General features: G+C 46.3%; 1 protein-coding gene across 4 annotated transcripts in view; it reads right to left on the reverse strand.

Moving 5' to 3' along the window:
- Positions 1-13,300, reverse strand: part of LOC145413805 (uncharacterized) — a 145,732-nt gene that overhangs the window by 63,836 nt on the left and 68,596 nt on the right. For 2 of the 4 annotated variants that reach the window (XM_080283467.1, XM_080283463.1), the window contains exons 1-2: positions 3,739-3,821; positions 1,336-1,699 (exon numbers count right to left, since the gene is read on the reverse strand). The exons of 1 other annotated variant lie outside the window; for it this stretch is intronic. In XM_080283467.1, coding sequence (XP_080139593.1) covers positions 1,336-1,397 — 62 coding nt within the window. In that variant the 5' untranslated portion in view covers positions 1,398-1,699; positions 3,739-3,821. Of the gene's footprint in view, positions 1-1,335; positions 1,711-3,738; positions 3,822-13,300 lie in introns of those variants that run through there. One more of the 4 variants, XM_080283464.1, reaches the window with a different exon arrangement.

Consider the following 13,300-nt stretch of genomic DNA (forward strand, 5'->3'; position numbering starts at 1 on the left):
CCCGTGCTTAATTATGGGCCAACGTAGTGTTATTTTAGAAATATCAATTTCATAATGGAAAGAAAAGTTAGGGTTAGGATGATGATGATGACTGACGAGGCTGATGACTTGCTGCAGCTCCAGAACACATTAACAAAACTAGTTCAAAAAAATTAGGCTACTATAATATAAAAGTTTCCAATGTTCATTACGTGACTAATGTTTTCCCACATGCTTTGATACGCCTGGCAATTCTGCACTGGCTTAATATTCAGGCTGAGCAATGGGCAACAAAATTAAAGTACAATGTTTCTAATATTTGGTTCTGTGCTTCAGAATGTAGGACAAGGATAGTAACTGTATACTGGTAACAAAAAACAGTATATGGTTACTGAAAGAGAACGCTAATATATATACTTTTTCATCCTGTTTCAAAATGAATAGCATAGAGAGTTACGATATTCCTCACTAAAATACATGGCAACTAAAATGGAACACAGTACACAATACCAAATTTGCTCTGTTTCAAAACGTGCAGGGAACCTAACTACTTTTTCAGTATGGAGTGAACAACATGAAGAGGGTGTCAGCGTGATGGCTGAAGAGTCGACAAGCATGCACGCACACCCACTTAAGCAAATTACATGCATTTGGATAACGACCCCTGGGATTGCTATGGTAATGAAGTACGTGAAAATACAGGTCATGAAGAACGTAGATATACTGCCATGACACTCTCATCCTTCGCCTCTTCGCCGCATTAACCCAGACAGTTCTCCCTACGTTAGTGCCGCTGCAGGCACGTATCACAGGTTACGCCAAACACTCACACCCCGTTTCTGTCTAAATCTAAAGAGAGAATTCAGCGGTGTTTGTCGTACACAACCATTCAACTCGGGAATAGTCCTCTTCTGTCATTCGTTCCCTCTGTCTACGATATCTAGTGTTACAGGATCAGTCTGTCTAAATATCTGAGAACACAGTCTATATGGTTTTCCCTGTTTGGCTTTCGTTATACAGAATAATTTTGCACACTCTTGGGCCTTTAATTTACATATATCCCCAGGCTCCAGAATCAAAACTTACACCACCACGGAGCACAACGACCACTGTTTACTGATATTCCACTGAAGAGAATACCACCTACGACTGACACCGTACTTTATTAGGTAAATTAATAAAAATCTGCATTTAACCTTTTACTGAAATATTTGTTAGATGTACAGCATCACTGGAAGCAAGAGAGGGAAGAAGGAAAATACAGCTTCAGTCCACCCTATGCCTCCTATCTCGCTTCGAAGCTTCAGAAGTGTACAGTGGCATCAAGTCCTGTGACAAACCTTCACGTGGACTCACCTTCGTTTGCCCAGCCCCACGCGGTCCAGCTCCACGTGGCGATAGGTAGCGTACGTGGCCATGGCGGTGGTTTGCTTCCCCTCCAGGTCACGTAATTTCCAGAACAATTCACGTAACTATAATTCGCGTAGCCTTCTTGTACTAAAGGTCTATTTACAGTTTATTTTCTTGTACAGTTCTCTTTGTACAGTTCACGTAGTTTCTTGTACTAATTACGTATATTCTGGTACAATTCTCGTAATTTCTTGTACTTAAGTTCTTGTACAATTCACTTAGTAACACCCCTTTCCTCAGTTCACAGACACCCCGGCACACACACACACCTTTGTTTACTAGTCACCTGGCCTAATTAAGATGTAAACAACTGGTGTAAATCACATCACAAGTCTGAGTAGTTTCCAAAGTTTTATTTATTTTTTGTTAATCTTTACGGAGCCTTATTTTCCTTATCAAGTCTCGGAAATTCTAGATTTCTCTTTAATTCAATGGGAAACTTTTTGTCTTTACCTAAATGTTTATGGATTGGTCCACCTGATATGTATCGATTGAAAGATTAGTTTTCCAAAGCTTTATGTCTAATTTTCTCCTTTCTCTTTCACCTACAGACAGATGGCATCGTGATACAAATTTCGAAAGTTATAAGTCTAATTGGTACTTCTTTTGGGAACTAATTTATATCCACCTTAAGACAGACTACATCCAGTTCGACGATACGTATCAAAGCGGAATTTAGTTTTCAAAGTTGCATGCTTTATCATCTACAGGGAACTGCCTTTCATTTTAAACTGTCTGTGAATGTAGACAGATCAATTCGAATTTTCTGTACTCAAAATTTTCTCAAGTTTTTCATTGTTATCTAGAGAGACCTTTTTTTTTTTTTCTTCTCTCTCTCTCTCTCTCTCTCTCTCTCTCTCTCTCTCGCTCTCTTTTAAGCAGACAGACAACGTAAAGACCGATAACGTTGGGATTCTTTCTTTCTCGCGTAGACGGATGACGTTGAGAGCAGCGTCATGAGTCTGTCTGTCTTTAGCGAGGAGACAGGTAACGTGCGGGTCACCTGGTATGTATCTATCGGCTGTGGGTTAAGTCTATCTGCTTTAAGGAAGTGCCCGCTCTGGTTCGTTCACTCGGTTGGTTTCTTAAGCTTGTTACGACACGGACAAAGCGTATCTGGAGGGGACGAGTTGATGAGAGGAGTGGGGGCGAGTTGGCAACAGGGAGGGGAGGGGGGACTAGCTGGCAAGAGGGAGGGGGGACGAGTTGGCATGAGTGAGGGGAGGGGGGACGAGTTGGCAAGAGGGAGGGGGGGCGAGTTGGCAAGAGGGAGGGGGGACGAGTTGGCAACAGGGAGGGGGGACGAGTTGGCAACAGGGAAGGAGGACGAGTTGGCAACAGGGAAGGAGGACGAGTTGGCAAGGGGAAGGGGGACCGACGAGTTGGCAAGGGGAAGGGGGACCGACGAGTTGGCAAGGGGAAGGGGGACCGACGAGTTGGCAATGGAGAGGGGGAACGTCGAGCTGGTAAAGGAGAGGGGGAGAGACGAGTTGGCAAGGGGGAGAGACTAGCTGGCAAGGAGAGGGGAATGGGAATGAGGGGGCCGAGTTGCCAGGGGGGAGGGACAAGCAGGCAAAGGAGGGAGACGAGCTGGCAAGGAGGGGGGGGGGGGACGAGTTTGCCACGGAAGGGGACAAGTTAACAAGGAAAGGACTACTTACAGGTGGGTCGATTTACAAGGGGGACCACTTACCAGGAGGAAGAGGCCACCTACAAGAGAGAAGGAAACGAATTGCAAGAGGGGGCGGGTTGCAAGAGGGGGCGGGTTGCAAGAGGGGGCGAGTTGCAAGAGGAGGAGGATGTACAAGAGAGACGAAGATTTACGGGGAAGGATTTAGGAGACATGTTACACGAAAAGGTCGATTTATGGGAGGGACACTTTACGGGAGGATATTATTTACAATGGGACGGAAAGGGGGCGTTTACAAAGGGACTGTTTATGGGAGGAAAATTTACACGATGAAAAGTTACACGGACGAATTTCCACAAGGGGGGGGGGGAGCTGACACGGAATAAAGGGACGGATCACCACGTCAGGAGGGACAAGTTGACACAAGGGTCGAATGGCAAGGGATGTACTAGCCGACGAGGGGAAAAAGGGTGAGGAAAACTCAGAAAAATAATACACACGAGGGAAACTGGATGATGAGAGAAAGAATGGACGATAAGAACGAAAGGCGGACGAGTGGAAACCTTAACGTGACACCGTGACGAGCGTGACACAGGGACGGTTTAGGTGGACGACGAGCTGCCTTCGGGTGGAACGACTCGAGCAGGGGGTGAATTTTTAGGGGGACGAGTGGACGAGTTCCCGCCGCCCACAGGACCTAGGAGGGGACGAGCGAGGACCTGGGTGACGAGCGTAGGACGAGTTTGGGACGAGTGGGTGATGCGTATGGGACGAGTGTGGTGTGGTTGGTGTGGCGTCCAGGGCCGGTCTGAGGCTCCCGGTGTAGCTCCACGGGTTTTGTGCTGCTGCTGCGAGTGTCCCCCCTCTACCCTCCCACCCCCTCTCTCTTTCCTCTCTCCCTCTCCCCAGACTGCTCTTTCCCTCCTCCCCTCCACCTCCCTCTTTCCATCCCCTCCCACTGCTCTCACTTCCTTCCCCGCCGCCTCCCCTCCCCCTCCCTCTCTTTCCCCCTCCCTGCCACTGCCTTCATCTCCTCCCCTTCCCCTCCCACTACTATCATTCCTTCCCCCCTTCCCCACCTGCCGAGACTGCTCTTTTCCTCCTCCCCTCCCCAACCAAAGCTCCTCCCCCCCTCAATCTTTCCCCTCTCTACTACGTTCTCCCCCATCTCTCCCGAACTCTCTCTCTTTCCACTCCCCTCCCCGTCTCCTCTCTATTTCCCCTCACTTCCTCCCCCTCCCGCTTTCCTCTCCCCTCTGTTTTCCCTCTTTCCCTTCCCTCCCTACTTCTGTTTCCCTCCTCACCCCCTTCTCACGTACTCCCATTCCCCTTCCCTTCACACTTCCTCTTTCCTCCACCATTCTCATTCAACCCCTCCCCCCTCTTTTCTCTCCCTCCCTTTCCGCCCTACTTCAGTCACTCCCTCCTTTGCCCTCTTCTCCCCCATTCCCACACCCACTTCCTCCCTCCCTCCCTACTGCTACTACTATCATTTCCTCGCCCTTCCTCCTACCCATTCTCCCTCCCTCCTTCCTTCCTTCCTCCCCCTAACCTTTCCTCCACTCTCCAGTGTTCCACTCCCTCCTACTTCCAACTCATTCTTCCTTCTCTTCCTTCCCCGTACACTCTTTCCCTACTCCTCTGTATCATCCGTTCATCCCCTCTTATTTCTCTCCCTCTCCCACCTATTTCTCTCTTTCTCATTCTCCTCCCTCTATTACGCTTCTTCCTCCGCCCCTCCCCCTTTCTCATTCAGGCCCTCCCTCCCAGCGTTCTAACATTTTAAAGGAAAGGGAGGGATACAATACAAGTTACGAGTGAACGAAAATGGCCAGGTAAAAGAAATAATATACAGTTAGATATACAGTATACGGATAAAAAAAAAACTTTGCGGTGAAACAGTAGTAAGAAATGAAGATGGGGATAATACTAACTGAGACCATGGTACAGGTAGTTAAAAAATACAGAGATAGATAAATATAGATAGATAGATAACATGGCGATAGATGCGAGAAGTGGAGTGACTGACTTAACATCACAACTAAATGGAGCTCTTTGATCGTCGGAATACTGAGCAGATGAAAGGAAGAATAAAGAAAAGATGAACGAAAGAGGAAAGGAGATGAAAGGGAGAGGAAATATGAGAGGAAGGGAAGAGGAGTAAGCAGATAAATGGAATGAAAGAGGGAAAATGAAATGAAAAAAGATGGATGGAATAGGAAAGCAAAGATGAAAGGAAAAGAAGAGATAAAAGGAAAAGAGAATATATAAAAAAGATGTAAGGGGGAGGAATGAAGAGATGAAAGGAAAAGAGGAAATGAAAGTGAGAAAAGAAAGGATGAGGCATTACTAGAGAGGAAGAAAGGGAGGGTTGTGTACAAAAAGGGAGATTACAAGAGAGAAATGAGGATGAAGGGGAGGCGAAAGAAACAGGGTGAAGAGAGCAGAGGTAAGAGATGCAAGGAAGAGACAAGGGAAAGCGAAGGAAAGATGACAAAGAGGGAAAAGGGATGAAAAGTCAAGAGGGGAGGAGAGAGGAAGGAGGAAACGAATTGAATAAAGATGAAAAAGGAAAACAGTAATATAACATACATATTAGAATAAACAGAAGGGGGGAAAACCATGTCTATCCAAGAAACAAAAAATAAAAGCCGAAGAGAGGAAAAACAGAGTGAAAGAAGACTACAAGAGGAATACCCAAGTGTCCTTATAACAAGGTTGCATGTTGCTGCCTTTGTTGCATTTTGACGACAGGATGCAGGGAGAAAAAGAATGGTAGAAAAAAAAAAAAAAAAAAAAACAGGAACGGAAGATGGAAAAAAAAAAAAAACCTACAATGCCTAAACTTCTCAGCACAAGCTTGCATGAGAAACAGAAGAGGAAGACGAAAAAAAAAAATGAGACCTTTAAAAAAAAAAAAAAAAAAAAAAAATGACCAGCAAGCAAAATGCCTAAGGGTTCTCGTCACAAGGTTGCAGGCTGTTGTTGTTGTTGTTGTTGTTGCTTGAGACGTGAGGGAGATGGAAGAAAAAATTGGAGAGAGGAAACAAGAAATTAAACGAAAAGAGAATGAACGACCGCATGACGATATCACAAGGCTGAATAATGTTGTTGTTCATGATTATGATACTGTTGTTGTTGCTGATGTTAGCTTTTGTTGCTGACGATGTTATTGCTGTTGTTGTTGTTGTTGTTGTTGATGTTACTGTTGTTGCTGCTGCCACTGGTTCACGTAGTACAAGTGGCTGTGAGGCTGGTAAACATAAATAATAACAGTAAACCGCCGGGAAAGTCACATACCACACAGCACACCAATGCCACCCCGATTTCCACTTCGCGGAATGGTTTCAGCACCCCAGGGGAAATACTTGTTCAGAGGATGTATTTAAAGTTTCCACGTACTTCAGTCAACACCCTGAACCGTTTTGGGCAGTGTAAGATGACTATTTATTCTTTGTACCTGCAAGGTATTCATATCTAGACTAAGGGGAAACTTAATGTATTGCATCAGTTACTAAACAAAGCGCGCTATTATAAGCAATATTATCCTGAACAAATCTATGTATGAACAACACTATACTGAACAAATCTATGCATGAGCAACATTATACTGACAATGCTCTCTAAGAAGAAACTATAGTTTCTGTACTCTTGGCTCAATATTTATTCAAGGGGAGTTCTTTCTTTTCCTGTACGGGTTATTTTTAAGACTACAATAGTTAACACAAAAATATTACAAAGATATCCACTCAACAGAAGCTGGAGTTGTTGCAATGTAAGCTGAAAATTTTTCCAAGGGATGCTTAGCCTACCCCCTTCAAGTACTTCAAATAACAATACTCATTTTAATCTAACCCGCCCCTAATCTTCGTCCCTCTGCAACGTATATCTTGTAGCTCTGAGGCACACACAAGAAACTTCTACGGCTCTACATCCTTTCCACAGTATTTCATTGTGATTACCACCATTTATAATCTTAATCTATTGTTACAAGTCACCACTGAAGAAGAAGACAGATGGCAATTCTAGGCCAGGTTTGAGTGAAAAGGGTATAGCCTACTGTATATGCCTTAAGTTACCTATTTTTCAAACATACAAATGCTACCTAGACTTTCACCTGAGCGCAAACAACAATGGTTTAAAGACTCCAGGTTAATTTAATTGTGCACAAGGTGTAACTACGCATTTTCCAGTACTTAATTAGCTGTCTTAGGCCTATGGTAGCTGCTGAAGAAGGCGGGATGGAAGAAAATAAAGTGTGCAGTACAGAACGGAGAAGGCACTGAAAATGAGAAAGAGTGAATGAAGTTAAAACAGGGAGGGAAAGAGACAGAAAAGGGAGTGAAAAAAAAAAAATGGGAAAAAATGAATGAGAAAGGAGGAGGAGGAGGAGGAGCAAAGCAAAGAAAGAGAAGGGAGGGGAAAGATAGAAAAGGAAAAAAAGGATAGAAGAAAAACGGAAAGAAGTGGAAAAGAATGGGAAGAAAGGAAAGGAAAAAAGGGAAGGAACAAAGAACGTAAAAAGGAAACATGAGAAAACTTAAAATGAAAGAGGGTACGAGAGAGTAAAGAAGGCAGGGAGGCAGAGGAAGGAATACATGTGAATGAAGGGAATAAAAAGATCGTAAAGGGAGTGGAATGAGAGAAGGGAGGGAGGTAAGGGAGAGGGTGTGGAGGAAACAGGCCATTGGAGGAAAGTGGACTCGTGAGGGAGGTAAAGGGAGGACGGGGGTGGAGGGAAGAGGGACACAGTGAAAAGGAAGAGGGACAATGGTGGGAGAGTGAGGGAAGTGGAGGAAAGGATGAGGAAAAGAGGAAGACAGCAGAGGAAGGTGTAGAGGAGAGGAAAGGAGGGAGAGGGAAAGAAAGAACAAAGTAGAGGAAAGGAGGGAGAGGGAAAGAAAGAACAAAGTAGAGGAAAGGGGAGGTCTGGAAGCAAGAAGAGGAGAGGGAGTAGAGGATATATAGAGTAGGGGGAAAAGTGAAGTTAAGGCCCGTTCACACGAGCGGCGCTGAGTGGATATCCCTCGCTTTTCTAGCAGTGTTTCCAGATCGAGCAGTCCCCGGCGGCCATTGGCTACAACCGGGCACACCTGTGTTGTCCACACGGCAGACCGAGCTGTGGTGAGGTAGTGGTTGTCCAGTCGACGTCGGGCAGGCCCGTGGTTTCCCTGCTTATGACGTCATCTACACTCGTGCCCGCAACTCACCCTCTAAACGTGTGAATTGGAACATGATTTGGTAAAGTTTGCCCGTCGGGCATTGCCCGCTCGTGTAGACGGGGCCTAAGGAGTGCACAAGAAGAGAAAAGGGAAGAGGGGGGGGGGTGAATAGAAACGGAGGAAAGGAAGAGGAAAACAGGGGGGGGGGGAGATAGAAGAAGAAAGGAGGAAGGGTGGAGGAAAGGAGGAGGGAGAGGAGAGTAAAGGGAAGGAGCTGAGGAGGAAACAGAGTACGAGACCTGCACTTTATCAATTATTTCACTGTCTTCCCTCCACACCCTCCCTTCTTTCCCACCCCCTCACTCCGACCTTTACGCAGGGTGGGATGAGAAGGGTGGGGAAGAAGGAAGGTGAGAAAGGAGAGACAGAATATATTAAAGAAAAACAGGTAGACAAATAGATAGATAGACAGATAGATAGACGGAGGGAGGGGGGAAAGGTTGGGAGGGGAGGAGAGAAAGACAAGGAGAGTAAGGACTAAAGAAGGGCACGTACAGCGAGAAGGCAAGAGGGAGTACAGGGAAGGGGGGCAGATGGACAGAAGAGGGCGAAAGGGAGGAGGGGCAGGGAGGAGGGGGTAGGAAGCAGGTGAGGAAGCAGGTAAGTCATCTGGGAGGGAGGAACGGAAGGGGAGGTGCCGATAGGGAGGAGGAACAAGAGTGGGAGGAAAAGGAAATGACGTGGAAGGATAAGGACGATAGAAAATAAAAACGGGAGGAAAGGAAGAGGAACAACGGGAATGGAAGTAGGGAACGATGTGAAAATAACTACAAAAGAGAAGATCAGCAGGAAGAGGAGGAGATGGGGAAAGGGGAAAGACGGAGGGGAAAATAAAGGGGGGAGGGTGACGAGTTGGAATGATGCACAGACCACACAGACCTAACTTACTTTTATAGGTGGTTCGACGTTAATAGAAAGTCTTGCTCTGTAATTAGCTAAGTTCAGGGACAGGACAGCAGAGAGAGAAAGAAAATGGATATAAAAATAAGGGGAAGAAGAGTGGGGGAGGAGAGAAATGCAAGGTAGGGAGGGAGATGAAAGGAAAGGTAAAGAGGGAGATGAAAGGAAAGGTAGTGAGGGAGATGAAAGGAAAGGTAGTGAGGGAGATGAAAGGAAAGGTAGTGAGGGAGATGAAAGGAACGGCAGAGGGAGGTGAAAGAAAAGATAGTGAAGGAGATGAAAGGAAAGGTAGTGAAGGAGATGAAAGGAAAGGTAGTGAAGGAGATGAAAGGAAAGGTAGTGAAGGAGATGAAAGGAAAGGTAGTGAAGGAGATGAAAGGAAAGGTAGTGAAGGAGATGAAAGGAAAGGTAGTGAGGGAAATGAAAGGACAGGTAGACAGGGATATGAAAGGAAAGGGAAAGAGAGATTTAAAAGGGCAGAGAGGGATATGAAAGGATAGGAAGAGGGAGACATGAAAGGGAAGACCAGGGAGAAAGGAGGGTGAAAATTAAAGGAAATGAAAAGAAAGAGGGAGAAAGAGGGGTAAATAAGGAGGTAGGGAAGGAGAAAAGGGAAGTAGAGAAGAATAAGGGCCATGAAAGGAAAGAGAATGAGAGGGAGAAACGAGTAAGATAGAAAGACTGCCATGAAAGGGAAGAAGAAAGGGAGAAAGGACAGTGGATAATGGCGAATGATATGAAGAGAACAAGGAGGGATAAGAAAACGGACTGAAGGAGACGAAGAGGAGAGGGAAGAAGGGTAATGGCTGAGAGGAAAGCAAGGAGGAAATCATACGACGTGGAATAAAACACGAGAGGAAGAGGATGGAAAGGAAACAGAAGGGAAGGAGGGAAGAACATGAAATAGGTGAAGGGGAGTAGGAAAGGGGGACAGGGAGGCTGGGGAGAGGAGAGGAAGAGAGGGAAGTAGGGGAGAGAGGAAGAGGGATGCTGGGAAAGGGAGAGGGGAGCAAGGGAGAGGAGGGGGTGAGGGAAAGGGGCGGGGCGAAGAAAGGAAGAGGGGAAAACAAGAAGACAGGTGGAGTGGGAAGGTGATAAGTGAGGAAATAAGAAGGAAATAAAAGGAAATGAAATTGGAGGACAAGAGGGAAAAGGAGACGACGGAGACAGAGAGAAGGACGAGGGAGGGTGGGAGGGAGACAAGGAAGAATGGAGGTATATTAAAGTGCAAGTGGAGGAGCAAATATCAACCTCTTCTCTTGTCCTTATAGACTCCCTCCCCTTCATCACTGAAATTACCTCTCTCTCTCTCTCTCTCTCTCATACATTCTTTCAATAATAACCACGCTCGCTTTTCACTTTTATCTTTCCCTCTTTCACTCTCCATTTACCCCAATCTCCACCTTTCCTGCTCCCCTCCTCCCTCATTCTACCTGTTTCCTCCTCTTGTCACTCTTTCCTCCTCATCTTTACTTCTTTACTCCTTCTTTACCGTAATTTCCTCATTACCCCTGTTCACTTCTACCTCAATCTATTCATCCCCCTCTTTACCCATGTACTCCCTCGTCCTCTTTACCTCTTTCCTGCTTTACCTTCTCTTTCCCCTCTCCCTTCCTCTCCTAACCCACTCTTTACACGTCTTATCTGCATTGCTAATCTCTTATTCAACTGCTACTACCTGGTTTTATTAGCTTTCTTTCTTTATTTTCCTTTTAAATAATACTGGCTCTTTAATTTCCTTTTAGCTCGTACTGGCACTATTTTCCTTTTAAGTAATACAGGCTCCTTACTTTACTTTCTTTTAACTCAATTTTTTTTTTCTGCTACACCCAGACGACTTTACTCAACGTACAAAAAGCCTCTCGTACGGAAAGGGTTAATTCTGCCTTCTATCCACTCGCCCGACTACCCATCCGTCCACCTAAATAGTATTCTTTCAACCTGTCCATTCGCTTGTTCATTCATTCCTCACCCGACTCTCCATCCACCCTCCACTATGCCAGACATCCATCTACTCGCCTATCCTACCATCTACTCATATCTATCCATCCACCCTCCCGCTAACCTCTCAATCCTTTCCTTCATCCACCATTCCACCAATCCATCCATCCACATCTATCTGAATCAGCCCCTACCCATCCCCGTCCTTTCACTTTTTCATCTATCCATCTATCCACCTATCCTTATCTACCCATCCATATCTCGACGTGATAATCTACCTACTTATATCCGTTCACCCATCTGTCTATCCACCCTTTGGTCGACGCAATAATCTATCTTTTTATCTATCTGTCCAGCCAGCCACACCCCAGCTAACGATGCCGTGGAGCCAGCCATTAAAAGAATTCACTGACAAACTTTGGAGCTCTCACTTCCCTTTGACACACGCGGGGATTTAAAAATGGCTGGCAGGGGGCTTTAAAATGGGAAGGGCTTTAAAAATGGGAGGGAGGGGCTTTAAAAATGTGAGGGAGGGGCTTTAAAATGGGAGAGAGGGGGCTTTACATTGAAAAGGGCTTTAAAAATGGGAGGAAGGAGACTTCAAAATGGGAGGAAAGGGGCTTCAAAATGGGAGGAAGGAGGCTTCAAAATGGGAGGAAGGAGGCTTCAAAATGGGAGGAAGGAGGCTTCAAAATGGGAGGAAGGAGGCTTCAAAATGGGAGGAAGGAGGCTTCAAAATGGGAGGAAGGGGGCTTTCAAATGGGAGAGAGGGGGCTTTACATTGAAAAGGGCTTTAAAAATGGGAGGAAGGAGGCTTCAAAATGGGAGGAAAGGGGCTTCAAAATGGGAGGAAGGAGGCTTCAAAATGGAAGGAAGGGGGCTTCAAAATGGAAGGAAGGGGGTTTCAAAATGGAAGGAAGGGGGGTTTCAAAATGGAAGGAAGGGGGTTTCAAAATGGAAGGAAGGGGGCTTCAAAATGGGAGGAAAGGGGGGCTTAAAAATGGGAGGAAAGGGGGGCTTAAAAATGGGAGGAAGGGGAGCTTAAAAATGGGAGGAAGGGGGCTTTAAAATGGGAGGAAGGGGGCTTTAACAAGGGAGGAGGGGGCTTTAAAATGGGAGGAAGGGGGCTTTAACAAGGGAGGAGGGGGCTTTAACAAGGGAGGGAGGGAGGGAGGGGGGCTTTAAAAATTTGATCGAGGGACTTTAAAAATGGAAGGGTGAAGATTTAAACGAAGAGAACTTTAAAAATGGGTCGCTCTCATGGCCAATACTGAGAATTTAAGGACGTTACTGTTACTGTGAAGGAAACTGGAGTGTGGGAGGGAAGAGGGAGAAGTGAAAACGAGGGAAGGTAGGAATGGAAGACAGAGTGAAGAAACTGCGTTGTAGAGGAGGAAGGACAAGGGAGGGAGGGAGAGCGGGAGGAAGGGGAACAGCAAGGAGAGATTGGAAAAGAAAAGAAAAAGGGACAAGGATGAGAACAGGAAAGGGAAGGGAGGATAGCGAAGGGAGGGTAGTAAAGAAGGGAGAAGAGAAGACAGGAGAAAAGGAATAATATGGTCTAAGAAGGAAAGAGCGGAGAGGGTGAGGAGGGTGAGGAGGAAGTCAGAGAGTGGGAGGGAGCGAAATGGAGGAATTGGGGTGTGAGGGAGGGAGGGGGAGGAAATGAGATGGGGAAGATAGGAAGGGGAGGAGGAAGAAGAGGATAAGGAGGGGGAGGAGGAGGAACCTGAGTAAAGGAAGGACGGGAAGGAAAAAAGGGAAAGAAAATAAAGACGAAAGTGATGCAGAAGCAAAGACAAAGGGAAAAAATGAATAAAGTGGGTATGAGAGATGAAGGACAGATGGACAGGAGGAAAAGAAATGGAGAAAGGGAGGGTAGCAGGGATGGGGAGAGAGGAAGGTGGGAGTACAGGGATGTGGGAAGGGGAGACGGAAAGAAAGGAAAGGAGAATGGAGGAAGGAAATGGGAGGGGAAAGAAAAGAGGGGGGATGAAGGGAAGGGAAAGAGGAAGGGTGAGGGGAAGGGAAACAGGAAGGGTGAAGGGAAGGGAAAGAGGATGGGTGAGGGGGAAGGGAAAGGAGGATGGGTGAGGGGGAAGGGAAAGGAGGATGGGTGAGGGGGAAGGGAAAGGAGGATGGGTGAGGGGGAAGGGAAAGAGGATGGGTGAGGGGGAAGGGAAAGGAGGATGAAGGGAGTGTGGCAGGAATGAGGGGG

The sequence above is a fragment of the Coenobita brevimanus genome, chromosome 97, assembly GCF_032717465.1.
Source record: "Coenobita brevimanus isolate Jiangsu-jjx chromosome 97, ASM3271746v2, whole genome shotgun sequence".
In the NCBI taxonomy this organism is placed as follows: domain Eukaryota; kingdom Metazoa; phylum Arthropoda; class Malacostraca; order Decapoda; family Coenobitidae; genus Coenobita; species Coenobita brevimanus.